The sequence below is a fragment of the Mustela nigripes genome, chromosome 12 (assembly GCF_022355385.1).
Source record: "Mustela nigripes isolate SB6536 chromosome 12, MUSNIG.SB6536, whole genome shotgun sequence".
In the NCBI taxonomy this organism is placed as follows: domain Eukaryota; kingdom Metazoa; phylum Chordata; class Mammalia; order Carnivora; family Mustelidae; genus Mustela; species Mustela nigripes.
In genome coordinates this window covers 5774651-5792444 of record NC_081568.1, presented here as the reverse complement: position 1 = coordinate 5792444, position 17794 = coordinate 5774651, and the positions used below count along the sequence as shown (strand labels likewise).

The 17794-nt window shown below is 50.0% G+C and overlaps 2 protein-coding genes across 12 annotated transcripts in view; one reads left to right on the top strand and one right to left on the bottom strand.

The window, feature by feature from the left end:
• Positions 1–5368, bottom strand: part of MTRR (5-methyltetrahydrofolate-homocysteine methyltransferase reductase) — a 31687-nt gene extending 26319 nt beyond the window's left edge. For 2 of the 9 annotated variants that reach the window (XM_059416863.1, XM_059416872.1), the window contains exons 1-4: positions 5207–5353; positions 4269–4435; positions 3444–3604; positions 1570–1723 (exon numbers count right to left, since the gene is read on the bottom strand). In XM_059416863.1, the coding sequence (XP_059272846.1) occupies positions 1570–1723; positions 3444–3572 (283 nt within the window). In that variant the 5' untranslated portion in view covers positions 3573–3604; positions 4269–4435; positions 5207–5353. Of the gene's footprint in view, positions 1–1569; positions 1724–3443; positions 3605–4268; positions 4436–4598; positions 4711–5206 lie in introns of all 9 variants that reach the window. The other 7 variants (XM_059416869.1, XM_059416866.1, XM_059416864.1 and 4 more) reach the window with 7 other exon arrangements.
• Positions 5369–5458: 90 nt separating this feature from the next.
• FASTKD3 (FAST kinase domains 3) lies at positions 5459–15637 on the top strand. Of its 3 annotated transcripts, none has more exons than XM_059416861.1 (7): positions 5459–5539; positions 6394–7867; positions 8457–8542; positions 11578–11752; positions 12929–12998; positions 14301–14415; positions 15346–15637. In XM_059416861.1, the coding sequence occupies exons 2-7, from the start codon at positions 6427–6429 to the stop codon at positions 15442–15444; spliced, it is 1986 nt and encodes a 661-aa protein (XP_059272844.1). In that variant the 5' UTR covers positions 5459–5539; positions 6394–6426; the 3' UTR covers positions 15445–15637. The 3 variants fall into 3 exon arrangements, with proteins under 3 accessions (XP_059272844.1, XP_059272845.1, XP_059272843.1); XM_059416860.1 differs by lacking the exon at positions 5459–5539 and adding an exon at positions 5564–5780; XM_059416862.1 differs by lacking the exons at positions 5459–5539; positions 12929–12998; positions 14301–14415; positions 15346–15637 and adding exons at positions 5555–5780; positions 12430–12922.
• The last annotated feature ends 2157 nt before the right edge of the window (positions 15638–17794 follow it).

Here is a 17794-nt window from a genome sequence, read left to right as displayed (position 1 = left end):
TTAACAAATATTTTCACATTTTTGTTTCCATGAATCTGTGAAAAAATATGGAAATCTTAAAAGAAAAATTAGATAGGTTTAAAAAAAAAAAAAACAGTTATCTGTATTTGCAGACTTCTGATCTTGTGCAAACTACATCCTGTGGGCCAAATACAACTCCTGGACTGAGCCACCCAGGTGCCCCCTAAGGACTGTCCTTATAAAGTCGTGCTGGAACACAGCCAAGCCCATTTGTTCACATAGTTTACGGCAGCTCTCCAGATACAACAACAGAGTTAAGTAGTTGTTACAAAGAACACATGGTCTGCAAAGCCTAAGACAGTTACCTTCTGGCCCTTTATAGACTTTACTGACCCCTAATTGAGAGCATAGACAGGTACGTCTGCAGTATAATTTCCTGTATTTCTGTGTTAGGTGAAATAGGAACTCCTATGTTTCCTGGCAAGAAAATGGACTAACATTTTCATACTTGGTTAAAAATTTAGGGTTAAAAGTGTTAATTTCTCAGTTGTTTAATCATCTCCACATACTTTCACAAAAAGAACAGGGTAAGCAGGGCACCTGGGTGGCTCAGTGGGTTAAAGCCTCTGCCTTCAGCTCAGGTCATGATCTCAGGGTCCTGGGATCAAGTCCTACATCGGGCTCTCTGCTCCGCGGGGAGCCTGCTTCCTCCTCGCTCTTTCTCTGCTTGCCTCTCTGCCCACTTGTGATCTCTGCCAAATAAATAAAATCTTTAAAAAAAAAAAAAAAAAAAAAAAAGAACAGGGTAAGCAATCGCAGTGGGCACGGGAAGGTCCATAAATGGCCTAACAGTGACTAGAATGGTTGATACCTTTTTTGAGGAATTTTTTAAAGCAACACATACATGTTCATTCTTGAAAACAGAAATTAGAAAAAACTTGAATTAAAAAAATGTAAATGGGGTGCCTGGGTGGCTCAGCCATTGAGCATCTGCCTTCCCCTCAGGTCATGATCGCAGGGTCCTGGGATCGAGCCCCGCATCGGGCTCCCTGCTCAGCAGGAGGCCTGCTTCCCTCTCTCCGCTCCCCCTGCTTGTGTTCCCTCTTACACTGTCAAATAAATACAAATCTTTTTTTTTTTTAAAGATTTTATTTATTTATTTGTAAGAGAGAGAGAGAGTGAGAGTGAGCACAGGCAGACAGAGTGGAAGGCAGAGTCAGAGGGAGAAGCAGGCTCCCTGCAGAGCAAGGAGCCCGATGTGGGACTCGATCCCAGGACGCTGGGATCATGACCTGAGCCGAAGGCCGCTGCTTAACCAACTGAGCCACCCAGGTGTCCCGACAAATAAATACAAATCTTAAAAAAAAAAAAAAAAAAAAAAAAAAAATGCTATTCCAGGGGCTCCACAGAGGAGCTGCTATGAAGTGAAGACAAGGGAGGCATTCACAGAACACAGGACACCATAGAAATAGAAAACATGTAACCGTAAACAGAAAACCAACAACAAAATCTACACAACTCTATATCATGGTTTTGAAGGATACATTCAGATACCAGAATTAAACCAGGAATAACCGAGGACCGGCAGAGCGCAAATACGGTCCATACCCAGTAATCCGTAGTGCAGGTGAGCAAGGAAGTCTCCCGGCAGGGCCTTGTCCTGTATTGCTTTCACGAACTTGCGCGCGGTGTCGGGCGGGTCTCCAGTGCCCGTGGTGGAAACCACCACCACGAGAGGCGCTGTTTCAGTTTTCAGATCATACTACAAAACGAGGACCACGCGTCAGGGATCTACAGCTGTACATAGTTCTGACTTGACACATCAGCAAGGCAACCAGCTAGATCTCCTCTATCAAGAACCAGGCATGTGTGCTGCCCGAGGCCTCACGGCAGAGGATGAGGAGGGGGAGTGCAAGCGTTACTCCTCAGGTAACATGGAACCTGGCCCACTCCTCACCCCCTCCGGATCCTGGGAGCTGGGAATACGGAGGCGGGGAATGGAAACCATCGGCAGAAAAGTCGGCAACTTACAGATAAGTTTCTTCACTCTAAGCCTCACCTAATTTAAATATTCCAAAGAGAACACTTCACCCTCTCTATTCCTAATGACTCCATGATCTCTACTGCTCATGTGTATCATCGAATCTGACTGAGGGATTCACTTCTTCTTCATGCTGATACAAGGATTTGAGCTAACAGATTACTAGGTGATTCAATGCTTACAGGAGACAGCACACCCTGTATAGTGAACTTTTACAGTTCATGTAACTTTGCCTTAAAAAGGACTACCATGACCTAGCAAGTAGACAGCTATCTGTTTAAACGTGGATCAAGAACTAGAGAAACCAATGAGCTGGGGAGAGCAAACAGGACCGCTAACATGACTGGCAGCATTCACCTAAGGTTCAAATAGCTGCTGGCCTAGGTGGTGAGGTGAGCCCAAAGGGCCAAACAGGGCTAGTTATATGGTGCTGACAACTTGTTGTTTACAGTAACAGATTCAGATTATATTCTAGCGTGTGGCACCCTCCACACCAACACCGAAGTTGCTGTAGGATTACAGGAACTGCTGACTGGCGGAATCCTCCAGGATGCTCCCTGCGGGGTGAGTGGCTACATCTGGAGTCATCTTGACCCTGACACATACAGATACATGAAGGTTCTCCCATGAGTGGAGTTTATAATTCACTTGTGCTGCTGACAGTCTAGTCCTTTGAACTACAGATGTGGAAAAGGCCAGAGGAGACTATGAACTTGAGTATACCGGCTACACTGAGGTGAATTTTTAAAGTACTGAGGGATATTTTTAAAGTGTTAGTGGCTGGCACATCAACTTGTCCTTATATAAAAAGCTCCTGCTAGTTGCTACAGACTGACTTGTAGAAGACAGTAAAATCCAGAAAACTCCATCACACTTACTGAAAGAAGAATACAGATCTGTTACAATCTTCCATGACCTAAGGTAGGAATTTCTGCAGAGACTGAGCCTAAAAATAAGCATTCCCTGCCATAAAGAAGCTGAATCTTCTCTAGAACTTCCACTCCTGCTTTAAATTGTAGTCCACAAAGGAACTGCCTAGTCCTTCACTTGGAGGAACTCTGACATGAACAGCAAAGTCTTTATTTTGAGGAAATGCAAACGGGGCACTTGGGATTCGTGAGTTGAAAAACACACAAGTGCAAGCAAACACTCATCTGTTTAGTTCTCACAGCCAACGAGAGAGAAAGGAAGCACTACGACTACCCCTCACAGTTGAGTAGTTACTTGTTTTTGCTTTTGAAACTGTTGGGTCAAATTCAAATGTACACTTGTATGTTAAAAAAATGACAAATCTTAACAAGAGCTGATAAAATAAATTTCTAAGTGTTGAAAGAAAAGGAAGCATGGAGACATTTAGCAGCTTACTTTGCTGTTTAACATCACCTCCCAACCAACATACTCTGAGCATAAAACACAGTAAAATCCATGAGCAGCCGCTCACCTTATCTGACTCACTAATACAGTGAAGATCTGCGGAAAATCCATGTGCGAATGCTTTTTCACATATTTCTTCCGCTATGGCCTTCGCTTGTCCTTTCTGTGTAGCATAGAGTAACAAAAACCTCCTCATCGCCTCACGGCATGTGCTACAGCTTCAACACACTGTGGAACAGAAGAGACAGGGATTTCTCTTTGTTCCTAACTGAGGCATACACCACAGGTGTTCTCCCTCAGTCTTTCTAAAAGCCTCCGACAATATCCACACGTAACATGAAACAGGCTTCTCTGAGTACGTGAGCGTCATACTCAGCGAGTCTAAAAAAAGAGAATTCATCCAACCAGGGAGAATACAGGAGAAAAGCTCTACATCCACGGTTCAGAAATCGGACGCTGGGGTCCGACTACTCGCACTCGAATCTGGCGCCCATCATGCACGACGGCAGAACTGCGGGCAAGCTTTTCCACTGGTCTGTGCCTCAGCTCCTCGCCCTTGAAATGGGGTAACAGCACCCCGCCCCGACAAAGATGTGCCAGCTGTGGAGATCTGAACCGCAGCTGAGACAGCAGTGCTCAGTACATCTGATGTTTTTATGTTAACAAATGCAATGGGGCGCCTGGGCGGCTCAGTCCATTAAGCACCTGCCTTCCGCTCAGGTCGTAAACTCCAAGCCCTGGGATGGAGCCCTGAGGCAGTCTCCCTGCGCGGTGGAGAGTCTGCTTCTCCTCTTCCTCAACTTGTAGGCATGCTCTCGCTCTCAGATGAATACATGCTTTTCTTTTAAAAAAGTGTAAAAATTCCATTGGAAGTATACGATTCTGTTCCTACCTGTTCCGAATGCCAAATAAGCTAATCACAGCAGTGACGTGCACGAAGCTACGTACTCCGCTCTGCTTCAGTATCAGACACGGACACACGCGAGTGCACACGTATACACGCACGCGCACGGAGACAGAGGAAATATTTCCAATCCACTCAAGCTGAAGATGTGTTTCCTGAAGAGAAAACCAGGAGTAAAACACGGGCCTCTCATCCAGGATCTAAAGCTGGGGCACTGGAGGGCGCCTGGCTGGCTCAGTCTAGAGTGTGAGACCCTTGACCCCCAGGGGGTGGACTTCCAGCACCCGCAGCGGGTGTAGACATTACTCAGTAAATTACACTTTGCGCGCACGGAACGCCCTTACGGAACGGCACGCCGGCTGGCTCCGAGCAGGCGGTCACCGAGTCACCCGAACCAACGAAGCGACACACATTTTGGGCTCAGCGGCAACTGTGGAAATGCAGTGATGGAAATGTCACCGCTTACTGTCCCCACAGCTAAGGACCTCGGGCTCTTCGGGCCGCCAGGCACAGCCCCGGGCGCTCCCGGGGAGGAGGAACCCCTCAGGCCCACCACCACCTCACAGAGGTCTGTGACCCCGTTTCTCCGAGGCGGATCCCCGGCACCCGCCCGGCTCCCGCAGGCGGAGAAGCGGGGAGCAGCACCCCGCGTGACCCCCGCCGCCGCACCCCTTTCCGACGCCCCCTTGGGTCCCCTCGCCCCCAGTCTAGGGAAGTGTTCGGGACACAGACGCCCACGGAGGCGCCCACAGGGACCGGCGGGGCCGGCGTCGCCCGCTCCCGGGAGGCGACGGGAGGCCCAGCCCCAGGCTCCGGCGCAGTCCGCCCAGCCGCTCTCCTTCCAACCGGGCCCAAACGTGAGGGCCCAGCCCCGGCCGCGGGAGGGACGTGCGGGCGCAGAGGCCGGTGCCTTCCCCCAGCCGTACCGCCTCCCCGCGGGCTCCAGCTGGGCGGACCGACAGCCCGGGAACCGCAGCCAGCGCTCTCACCGGACCTGCCCAGCCCGAAGCGCCCGGGGCAAGAGTAGGAACGCAAGGCGGCTCCCGCGCGGCGCGCTCCGTCACGGCGCGCACCTGCCCAGCGCCCAAGACCAATAAGGAGCTCGGGAAGGAACGGAGCCAATCACAGAGCTCCCGGCGCGGGCGTGGCCTTCTCTCTGCGCATGCGCCTAGCTGCTGGGGGGGGGGCATCTGCCCGTACGGAAGCCCACGAGGTTCCGGTGGCTCGGCGCCGCTCGGAGCTCCCGCGTTCTGAGCGCGGTAGGTGTCCCGGCCCCGCGTACGTGAGCCCGCGGCGCCGCCGAGGTGTCCGCGTCGCCATGGCCCGCCCACTCCTCTCCGGCCGCCGCCCCTGCACTCCCCGGGCTGGAGCGCAGGTTCCCGGGTCGCCGGGTTTACAGGCGCCCGGCGCGTGGGGTCCTTTCCCTCCGAAGACGCGGGTCCTGGGGCGCGTCCCCCTGGCCTGCCCACTCGTGTCCCCAGGTCCCACGCGAGCGCTTAGGTGGGCCCGGAGCTCTCCCTCCCCTCCGTGCGCTGCGTCGTGTCACTTCTTTCCCATCTGCCTTTTCCCCCAAACTCGAGCCCGCTCTCGCTCAGCCCTGGCCGGATCCGAACTGCGCGAGGAGGGCGACGCCTCGGGCGTTTCCCCGCGCTGGAGCCTGGCTCTGCGTGGACCCTACGGACTGGGGCCGTTTTACCGTGGCCCCCTTTGGGTGTGTTTTCCCAAACGCAGTGCGGCCAGCCGCCGCGCAGGAGGCGTGTTCGGGGTGCGGACCGCGCGAGGGGAGTCCCCGCTCTGCCGCGGATGAGCCGCGCAGACCTCTTTGGGCTCAGTTTTCTCATCTGTAGAATGAGCAGAAGTACTTGATGCCTTGTGTGGTGAGGGTTAGCTCTGCCGGTAAAGCAGGGGGAGGCGGGAGGATGCCAGGTAGCGGTGAGTATGACTCTTCGATGCCGGCCGCCTTTCCAAGCTGCCGCTGCGGAGACTGGTGTTGGGTACTTGGGCTTATGAGTCACTTGTCTCCAGTACCCCTGCTCGGTTTCTTGAGCGATCATGTGGTTGGATTATGCACTGTATGTATTTGACCTTTTTTTTTTTTTTTAATTTCCTTTAGTGGTAAATCAAGAAGTGTGGAGAATCTGATGGCATGGCCTTAATTACCTTGTGGAGGAACCTTTGCCATTTATATGATTTTCGGATCCACCGAGCTCTGGCCGCTCTGAAAAACCATCCTGTGATTCATGTTCACAAGGTAGCCGAGGAGCGTCTGTGTCCGTGGTTCTGTTCACCGCAGGCTCAGCCTCTCGGGGTCAGGTTCCATCACGGCTGTTGTAAAAACTTCCATTCAGAAAACAGAAATGACCTTCATCCGGCTGATGAGGCAGTGTTCTCTCAAGCACACGACTGGGACAGGCCCGAACAAAGTCTTACAAGTGTGGATGAGCAGACGTTTTACAGGAGACTAAACAGCTTCACGTCCTCAGAAGAAGTGTTGAGTTTTATAAGCTGCAAACTGCAAACTTTGCCTGATACTCTAGCAGCAGGCGCCTTACAGCGGATTTGTGAAGTGGAGAGAAAAGATGGTGATGAAAAGCTGCCAAAAGAAATACTAAAGAACCGTGTCTTTCAGGCGCTGTGCATTCAGTGTGAACAGGAACCCTCAGGTCTGCCAGACACGGTGTTGGTGACCACTTTGCAAGCTCTGACTCTGTTGCATGTGGATCCCCACAGTAGCTTGGTTCTGAGCCTGGTGGCAGAATGCCAGCGTCGCCTCAAAGCGGGTGGCCTAGAAGTCCACAGTCTTTGTATTCTTGGGGAAAGTCTGATCAAACTGCAGGGGCCGGGCTGCACGACGCTAGAACTGGTGATATGTCAGCTGAAAAGGGAAAAGTTGGAAGAATTTACCCCTGAGGGTATCGTGGCTCTTTATAGAATCCTGCAGGCTTGTACTGAAAAAGTGGGCCAACACCAAGCATTTCTTAATAAGCTAAACAACTTTGCTCTGTCCGTAGTTTACAGCTTGAGTCCGACATCGATGAGCCAAATCCTCAGTGCCCTGGTGGTTCTTGATCAAACCCAGGCACTTCCTCTGGTTATAAAATTGGGAAAATACGTTGTGAGGCATATCCCTCGTTTTACTAATGAAGAGCTCAGAAAAGTCTTAGAGGCTTTCATATACTTTGGGCACAACGACAGATTTTTTACAAAAGCCCTCGAGCAGCATGTAGCCTCAGTGTGTCTCACTTTGGATCCTGAGGTTGTCAGCAAGGTCACGGAGTACTGCAGTAGGAAGCGGATTCTTTCAAAACCCATCCTCGATGCAGTGGCAGAAACCTTTGTTTGCCAATCAGAAAAATTCTCACCTCATCAGATCTCTGAGTTAATCGAACCATTTGGAAAACTCAATTACTTGCCCCCGAATGCCTCTGCTTTCTTTAGAAAGCTAGAAAACACGTTGCTCACTCATTTCAATTATTTTCCACCCAAAACACTACTGAAAATTCTCCATACGTGTTCACTAATTGAATGCCATCCGGTCAACTTCATGGCAAAAATATTCAGCCCTTATTTTCTTCAAAAGCTGCAAGGTGGGTTGGTTATAAGTTCAAGTGGGGAAATTAACCCTGGAACGTGTGAGGTTTTTGAGGCGCCTGTCTGCCCATACACTTGCCTCTTTTGTAATAACCTTAATAAGAGGGTCAGGTGCGAATCAAAACATAGAGTTCCAGGGTGATGGAATACACACAGGGAAAAGAGTTTCGGCTCAACAGACTGCCGGCCCGAGTCTTGTGGGATGACGTGGCCCCAGTCAGAAGCTGTGAGGGCAACTGGAGACTTCCCGGTTTTGAAAGGCTGGCGTCCGTCAGCTCAGTGGATGGCCACCCAGACATGTCGGGTGTCCATGTCTCCAGTTCAAGGGACTCCGTACTGATTTTAACATACCTGTTTCTTTTAATTATATTTTGTCATTTGGAGCTTGAGTTCCTTGGAAGTTAAAATGAGATCGCACGGATGGCAAGCATACTTAACTCTGACACGTTCTTCTGCCAGGTTCGTTTAAAAGTACGTTACTTCCGGGGCGGTTAATATACATTGTACGTTCCTGGATGTTCCTTTCTGTCATCACACAGAACAAAATCTAAATGTAACCACAACCGGAACGCTTTTTTATTTCAGGTGAAGAATCACATTTGGACAGACTGAGCCTCGCACAGCTGACCCAACTGTTCTTAGGCGCAGTCCTAGAATGCCCTTTCTATAAGGTAAGAGCGGGAGCCCTGCTGCCTGATTCCGCCATGACGGCAGCTTGCTTTGTGTCCCCGCCCCGAGTCTTTGAAGCTTGTCCTCTTTTTATCTCAGTAACCACATCAGAAAGCGGAACATTCCTGCACTTGGAGTTACTTGCCACCAGGTAACATTTTCTTTGAGAAATTACCCCATTGCTGCCGACTTGGGACCGTTTCCTGCGACAGGGTGTCTTGGAATATTTCATCAAGTGCCGCAGTCAGAGCGCCCCTAGATTCCCTCAGGGCTGTGAAGGGCTTTAGCGCTCCCCACAGCTGTTGGATACAAACCTGCGAATCTCTGGACTGAACAAATCTTAAATGATTACAAGCACATGTTTAAGCCAGACCAGAAATTTCCCTCTTCTCTATTTAGTTGAGGTGAAGGTTGTGCTTCCCATCTAGGCCTCTAGAGAGTAACTGTCCTGACTTAATCAGGCCCCGTGTGTGGGGTCCCAGATGGCATCTCCAGACTTGCTTGTTTTGCCTGGTCCTCCGGGTCACATTGGATCGCCTTTAAGAGTAGCTCATTTCAGGGGCTCCTGGGTGGCTCAGTGGGTTAAAGCCTTTGCTTTCGGCTCAGGTCATGATCCCAGGGTCCTGGGATCGAGCCCCGCATTGGGCTCTCTGTCGGGGAGCCTGCTTCCTCCTCTCTCTCTCTGCCTGCCTCTCTGCCTACTTGTGATCTTTGTCTGTCAAATAAATAAATTAATTAATTAATAAAAAGAGTAGCTCCTTTCAGAGTAAGGTGTAAAAATGGAGATACCACTATTTTCTTCTTCTTCTTTTTTTTTTTTTTTTTAAGATTTTACTTACGTATTTGACAGTGGGGGGAGGGAGCGCACAAGCAGCGGGAGCAGAAGCAGGAGCGGGGGAAGCAGGCTCCCCGCTGAGCAGGGAGCCTGGTGCGAGGCCCCATCCCAAGACCCCAGGATCATGACCAGAGTCGAAGGCAGATGCTTAACCAACTGGGCTACCCCGACCCCATCCCCCCCCCGCCCCCCCGCCCACCACCGCCAGCTATTTTGTTTAAAGCAGCTTCAACAGTGCTAAGGCAGCTTAAGAGCAGTGACTTAGCCCAGCCTCCTTCCGTCCCTGAGGGAGCAGTGTTGACCGCAGTTTTTATGTCCAAATGGACACAAAGGCACGAACACTGTCCTGGTTTCTCTCTTGCCTTGGAATGGGGCTACTGCCAGGACAGGGTGCTTTTATGTATACACAGTACATCATGGACATTCCTTGGAGACAGTACACAAAGGTGACATGTGCTCTTTTTAGGAATGGCACGCCATTTCCAGATACTTATTCTGTTCCATCATTGTTGGACTCGCAGGTTTTTCCCCAGCGTTTCTCTCCATCAGCGGGCTGTAGTGAACCTTCTTACGTGTCCTTCCCTACTGGAGCCTTTTTGTTTTTCAATCTAGAGACTAGATTCCTGAAAGTGAGATGACTGAGTTACCTACACACTTGTTGGCGCTGATGGCTGTAGATGTCCCTTCCCCGGCCATGGCCCTGCCCCTCTGTCACTGTGTGTTATCAGTCCTTTACTTGTTACCATTCGGCTCCCTGAGGAACACTACTGTGTCACATGTTTAAATTGCATTTTCATGAGCAATAACGAGTTGAACGTACTTCCACAGTGCTTCATGGTCATTTAAGTTGCTACGAATCCTCTTCGAATCCGTGTCTTTACTCACGCTCCTGTTCGGTTGCTTGTCCTTTTGCTCTTTGTCTCATCCTAGAACACATTGTGAGATGGAGATACTAGTTCCTGTATATCTGTGTATGGTGTACATATTTTCTCCTGGTTTGTAGTTCTTCTTTTTTTTTAAGATCTTACTTATTTGACACAGAGAGAGAGATCACAAGCAGGCAGAGAGGCAGGCAGAGAGGGGGTGGAGGAAGCAGGTTTCCCGCTGAGCAGAGAGCCCGATGCAGGCTCGATTCCAGGTCGCTGAGGTCATGACCTGGGCTGAAGGCAGAGGCTTAACCCACTGAGCCACCCAGGTGCCCTCCTGGTTTGTAGCTCTTAAATTTTTTTTTTTTTTTTTTTTTTGAGAGGTTGTGTGTGTGTGTGTGTGCATGGCGCAGGGGAGGAGCAGATGCAGATGCAGAGGGAGAGGGAGAAACTTCAGCAGACCCACATTGAACACAGCCTGTGGCGGCGGGCTTCGTCTCAGGACCCTGAGATCCTAAGCTGAAAATCAAGAGTTGGATGCTTAATTGACTGAGCTACCCAAGTGCCCCTATAGTTCTTACTTTTTAATTTTAATTTAATATTGTTTATGGTATCTTTCTATTATATAAAAAATTTTAAGTTTTCTGTAGTAAAATCTATCCATCTTTTAAGGTTTCTTCTCTCACTGAGAATACCTTACCTGTCCTAAGGTAGTATAAATATCTTTCTAAGTTTTCAAAAGTATCATTTCCCTTTCTTTATCTAGCTCTTTATCTCACCTGGAATTTATGATAGTCCACAGTGCTCGCTGGAACTCTCACTTAGCTCGTTCCCAGGTGGACTACCAGTTGCAGCATTTACTATATAGCTATCCTTTTTTCCCTGATTTGAAATGTCACCTTTTTCATACTGTCCTCTATTGAAAACATGAGTGTCCTCAAGGCCCTTAAAGTAATTCTAAGAGTTCCAAAGATGTTTCTGGAGCTGTAATAGCATTATTGTTCTACCCCTCCCTTTCTTTCTGTGACCACTGACTACTTTTTTTTTTTTTATTTATTTGACAGAGAGAGAGAGAGATCACAAGTACACAGAGAGGCAGGCAGAGAGAGAGGGGGAAGCAAGCTCCCTGCTGAGCAGAGAGCCCGATGCGGGGCTCGATTCCAGGACCCTGAGATCATGACCTGAGCCGAAGGCAGAGGCTTTAAACCACTGAGCCACCCAGGGGCCCCCACTGACTACTTTTAAAACATATTTATAAGATACATTGAACTATTGGATTTATTTTCTTGTTTTGTATCGTTTCTTCCTTTCTCATGTTTAAACATCCAATTTTTAGGGTCAGAAACTTCTTCCTAAATACCGAGTGAGATCATTTCTTACTCCATGTTCTTCCCTGGAGACGCCTGTGGATTTCCAGCTTTACAAATTTGTGAAGATTGGACTGGTTGACCTTTTGGGAGCAAGATTGTATTTTGCTCCGAAAGTGTTAACGCCGTATTGTTACACAATAGGTAAGTAGTAGGGGGTTTGCTGTGCCTGACCAGCCTCGGCATGCTGTCCTCTTTGGGAATCTGTGGGATTTAGTCGCCCCTGCAAGGTCTAGAAATGTAGCAGGGGTGGCCCTTCCCTGAAGGCACATTGTGGGGTGGGGGTGCAGTCCAGACAGTCAGGGGAGTCCCATGTGGTAGCGGAATGTCTTTGGGCAGAGTAACCTTTCTCTGCTTGCTGCTTTTCTGTAAAATGAATGTAAGAAGCACAGTGACCCAGAATTGCATAAGGACCAAGGGAAAGTGTAGAGTGGTACCGGGACTGTAGTACGTGCTGCGTCCCTGCTAGCTGCTGTCGTCATCCAGGGCAGCGCTGGCCAGTGCAGCGGCCAGTAGTACCCGTGGCTACTTAAGTTTCCATCAGCTTCGATTGAAAACCCATCCACAGTTCAGTCCTTCGTTGCATGAGCCACACACCAAGCACTTAAACACCCAGGAGGCTGGCGGATGCTGTGGTGGACAGCAAAGGTGAAAACACCTGCTTCGCGACAGAAAGTTCTGTTGCACAGCACTGACCAGAGAGTTCACATTCTTATGCCCGTCACGTTTTTTTTTCTTAATTAATGAGTAAAAGAAAATCAGCTCAAAGGTGACAGTGCCTTATCGGCTTCAGGTGATCATAGCTCACCTTCTTCACACAGGCTCTTTCTACAGAAGGAATGGCAGGACGTCAGAGGGAAGGAAGCGGTGGTCTGCTGTGCCTGGCGACCGCACATCAGGGTGCAGGAGGCGTTGCTCGGGGAGGCTCTGGGAGCCGCAGTGATGAAAGTTCTGACTTGCGGAGGTTATACTCGTGCTTCGCTTAAAGGGCTTCCTTCACTCTCTGGGTTGAAGGATTCCCGCCACTTTCTACAGAAGGAGAAGAAGAAAGGCGAGGTTCTTGTCCTGCCCGGTATCTAGAGGGCGCCACTCCTGGTTTTCTCATGGCGGAGCCTCCTTAACTTAAGGCTGACTTGGGTGATTGTAGAGCTGGTTAAAGTGAAATTCTCACCATGGTCTGGTGTGGTCATTGCTTCGCAGACTTCAGCGCGGCTGGCCCATCGCAGTGTGGAAGAAATCAGAACAGGAGGAGGAGGAGGGCAGGCGTGTAGTGTTTGTGAGGGTATCACACGGAGAATGTTTCCTTTCTTCTCTCACCAGATGTTGAAATTAAATTAGACGAAGAAGGATTAGTACTGCCATTTACAGTCAATGAAGATGTGCATAAGAGGTAAAGAAAACTGGTGTGGTTTGATGTGGCGAGACTTGGCAGGCTTGGTAACCGATGCTGTTTTCCCAGGGTGGGAGAGGAGACGAGGTTCTAGAAGTGAAGGCACTGGCATGCAGCATCCCGATTGTGGAAATTCCGTGTAACATAGACATTAATGTTAATAAACTTGAGTGCCATTTCAACACAGGAAAGGATAGCACACCTGTGAGCTACTGGAAATCATGCTGACACATAGGAATAACCGAATCCCAAGCGAATCTGTGCCACTAAGAATATATAAGTATTTTGGATTGTCTTAAAAATTAAATTTCTCCCTCTTATCAGATAAAGGGCTAGTATCCAAAACCTGTAAAGAACTTCTCAGACTCAATACCCAAAAATCAAATAAACCAGTCAAGAAATGGGCAGAAGACATGAGCAGACATTTCTCCAAAGAAGACACACAAATGGCCAACAAACCCATGAAAAGATGTTCAACATCAATCAGGATCAGGGAAATACAAATCAAAACCAACTGAGATACCACCTCACACCAGTCAGAATGGCTAAAATTAACAGAACAGGAAATGACAGATGCTGGCGAGGATGTGGAGAAAGGGGAACCCTCCTACACTGTTGGTGGGAATGCAAGCTGGTGCAGCCTCTCTGGAAAACAGGAGGTTCCTTAAGACAATAAACATAGAGCGACCTATGACCTAGTAACCGCACTATTAGGTATTTACCCCAAGGATGCAAACGTAGTGATCCAAAGGGGCACGTGCCCCCCAGTGTTCATAGCAGCGATGTCCACATAAGCCAAACTGTGGAAAAGCCCAGATGCCCACTGGCAGATGAGTGGATAAGGGCGAGGTGGGGTGTACATACACGGTGCAGTATTACTCAGCCGTCAGAAAGGATGACCATTCGCAACGTGGCTGGAGCTGGAGCGTATTATGTTAAGCAAAATAAGTCAGCCAGAGAAAGACAAATGCTACTGTATGATTTCACTCATGTGGAATCGACCACATGAACAGATGAACGTAGGGGAGGCAGGGGAAAGAGGGAGGAAACCGTAAGAGGTTCTTAACTGGAGACAAACCGGGTTGCTGTGAGGGGAGGCAGGGAGGTAGGGGACGGGGTAACTGGGTGATGGGCATTGAGGGGGGCGCTCGGTGTAGTGAGCACTGGGAGCGCTGATGCACGCAACTGGGGAGTCCCCGGCCTCTACCTCTGAAACTAACAATACACTGTTAACGAAACTGAATTTAAATAAAGAATTTTAAAAAATAGTAAAAAATTAAGTTTCTCCCTTCAATCTTTCAGGGTAGCGCTGTGCATCGATGATCCAAACAGGTTTTCTCTGAATACCAAACACTTACTGGGAAAGGAAGCCACGAAACAGAGACACCTGCGCCTGCTGGGTTTCCACGTGGTGCAGGTACGGCTTCTCCGGGTGCCTTTGCTGCGAGAGCAGTTGCTGCTTGTGATTGGCTTTGTCCACGGTGCTGGTCCCAGTGGACACCCAGAATCTTACATCTAGTTTAAAGGCCAACTCTGTTCATTAGGCTTAATCTCTGTATGTATATTGGAAATATAGAACATTCACACCTTTTGTCCCTGTATTCTCCATAAGCTATGCTAACCTCTGCTTCTAGAATTTCTAAATTAGTAGAATACCTGTTTTGCTTTCGGTTCCCCCGATTCAACGGCTGGGAGTAGGCCGGAGGACCCGTTAAATCCAGGATCCCCACCCCCTTGTGCCTCGGCCCTCATTCATGGTTGCGTCAGCAGCGGCCCACCAGGGGCTCCTGCGAGGAAGGTGCCTGGAGCTGCCCGGTGTCTGCTGTCCTGTCTGGTCCCTTCCCCACCGCGTGTTTCAGCTGCGTCCCCAGACGGATGTTCTCAAGCCCGCACCCCACTGCGTGTCCAAAGCCTTTATTTTGCATTCACCGCTCACAGGAGAAAGCGAGAAGCCCTCTGCACCTGAGCGTTCAGGACCCTCCACAGCCACGCCGAGCTCTGTGGCCCCTTTCCCGCTCCCAGTGCCCCCACGGGCTCTCCTTCTGCCCTGGCTGCCTCCCCCATCAGACTGGACCCTGCTGCTCTGAGTATCCATGCTCCGGCTCCGGCTGCGCTCCTGCCGGCCCTAGAGCACCACTGTTCCCGCGTGTTCTGGCTCCCGGAGCCCCGACTATGTGCCAACTGTGTGCCAGCCACTGTCGGAGGCCCTGGGGCCACACAACGAAGGGCTGTGCGCCTCGCCCCCCGGGAGCCTGCACTCTGCCACGGGGGTTCAGGAAACCAGGACACCAAGGTGACTTCACAGTGTGGACCCGTTATGATGTCTTTTATTTCCCTCCCTTTACAGATCCCCTATTATGAGATTGAGTTGCTAAAATCAAGAGTGGAATTGGTGGAGTATTTACAAAGAAAACTATTTCCTCAAAAGGTGGGCGTTCATTGGTAACAGGAAGGAATACTGGCTTTAGGACTCAAAAAAACTGGTGTTTTCGTGGGATTCAGGACAAAACCAGAATGAAGATTGTGAATTAGCCGTTTGTGTGTGGACTGCGGTGATCTGGAAATGGTCTAGTTTTCCTTATACTGTGTATACACTTACCAGTGGTAAATTTAAAATAAATTTTTATTTTTATTTAATACTTTTAGAGGGACTTTTATACATGAAGCAACTGGTCGAGTACAATAAAGGAACGTAATGACTGTCCTTACTTTTAAATCCTTGTTTTATGATAGTTATTTGCTGACTGAAAGTATTTGCTTTTGAGACCTTCGCTTCCTCTTGTCACAAGCATATGGAAGAAATCTTGTCTGTTTCCCTCTCTCTGCTTCGTTAGAGGCAGTCGTACGCGGTCAGGAGGAAGAACAGTGGAGAAGAGACTACGACTAAGCATGGAAATGGAAAGTTACAGAATTATGCAGAAGTGACTCTTTACTTAATAGGAAAATGTTTTCCATTGGAAATGGAGCTACTTACACATCCTCCTTCTAAGGTGTAGAGATGTAAAAGTTAACTTGTTTAGCTGGGGCTTGGGACCGGGCTTTCGGTTGAGAGAAAGAAGCTTCTGAGTTTTGAATCATGAATCAGACTGTCTCCCGGACCAGATGCGTCCTCGCCCCTTTGAGGTCAGGTTAAAGTTTCAGGGAAGAGGACCAGGAGGCGGGCTGGTGGGGTGGGCGAGCTCTGGAGTGGGGCGCTCAGGCCCTTCCGCCGGCGAGTCCGTGCCCCGTCAGGGAGCTCCGCTCCTCAGCACGCTCTGCCCACGCCGAGCCCCTGCTGAGCTCCGCAGCTGAGCTCCTGCGAGTCCCCTGCCTTCGGATCTGGGTTTTGTTCCCACTTTGCAGGGTCATGGGCCAGCTCTGCGAGCTTGAGTGTCCTGCCCGTTTCATCCATCACGAGAGATGAAAGAAGGTTCCAGTCTAGTCTTGAGGCTCAGTAGAGCGCAGTGGCTGAGACTCCAGCCTGGGCTCCAGCTTCCCACCTGCTGACAGATGACCTTGGGCCTCTGTGGCCCCAGGGTTGATCATACATCATAACAGGGTTGCAAATAGCTTTCGGGGACGGCCACCACAAAGTACCACAAATGGGGCAGCTTGAAACGGCAGAAACTTACTTGTGGCTCTGGGGCTAGAAGGCGGCCGTCGGTGTCAGCAGGACGACGCTCCCTCTGCAGACTCTAGGGGAGGATGTGTTCTTGCTGTGTTCAGCTTCCAGCCGCCCCAACGCTCTTGGTGTGTGGCTGTGTCCCTCCGGTCTCTATGTTCACACGGCTGCTCTCCCTGTGTGTTTTACTGGCCCAGACTCTGTTGTTTTTATAAGGACTCAAGCCATATGGGATCAGAACCCACCCTAATGACCTCCTCTTAACTTGATCTGCAGAGACCCTCTGTCCAACTAAGGGCATAGTCTCCAGTACTAGGGATCAGCTTTGGGGTGGGGGGCACAGTTCAACGGTCGACATGAGAATTAGTCCAAATACATTCAACACTTGGAAGAGTACCCAGAGCCGAGTGAGGCCCCAGTCTGTGAGCTCGAGAAGGGCTTGCCTCCGACTGCCGAGAAGGAAGAACAGCAGGCAGAGGGAGGTGGGGCGAGGAGCGGTCCCTGAGGCTGTCCTGTCCTGTGCCCACACGACCTCGCTGTCCCCTTCCCGGCCTCGCACGTGGGGTCCCATCCCCTGGTGTGCTCGCCTCCACGGCTCTCCCCTCCCCCTCGCTTGATCGCCAGGTCTTTATTAAGGCGCTCAGACAAGGCTGGGCCCCCCGAATGCTGCAGAGGCAGAGGCAGCAGAAAAGAGCTCAGGATTGAGGGGCGAGGGGTCGAGTGAGGGGAGTCGGTGCGCCAGGTGTATCAGGGACAAAGGAGCTGGCCCCTGAAGAGAGTGTGAGACTCGGAACAGAAAACAATCCAGCCTGCCCAGGGAGGGAGGGAAGGCTTCCAGAGAGCCTGGTGAGCCAAGTTTAGATGGAAAGGAGCCGAGTCTGGGCAATGCAGAGCGTTTCAGGCCTGGCCTGGCCGCAAAGCCCCCCGCACAAAGACAGGGCAGTCTGACCTAAGGAGGCCAGACAGACTGACCCTTGTTTTAAAGTCAATTTTAATCCTGAAAATGGACATGCATGTCCCAAAAATAATTTAGGCTAGTGAATAGACACAAGGTGTCTGGTTTCTCCAGCTGGAAGTGAATTTAACGAACTCCGTAAAATGATAAAGTTGAGTTCTCATCAACTTCATCCTCAGGGCTCTTGAGCTGAAATGTTTACCCATACAAGCATGGTATTGTTGGAATGACATGTCCAGT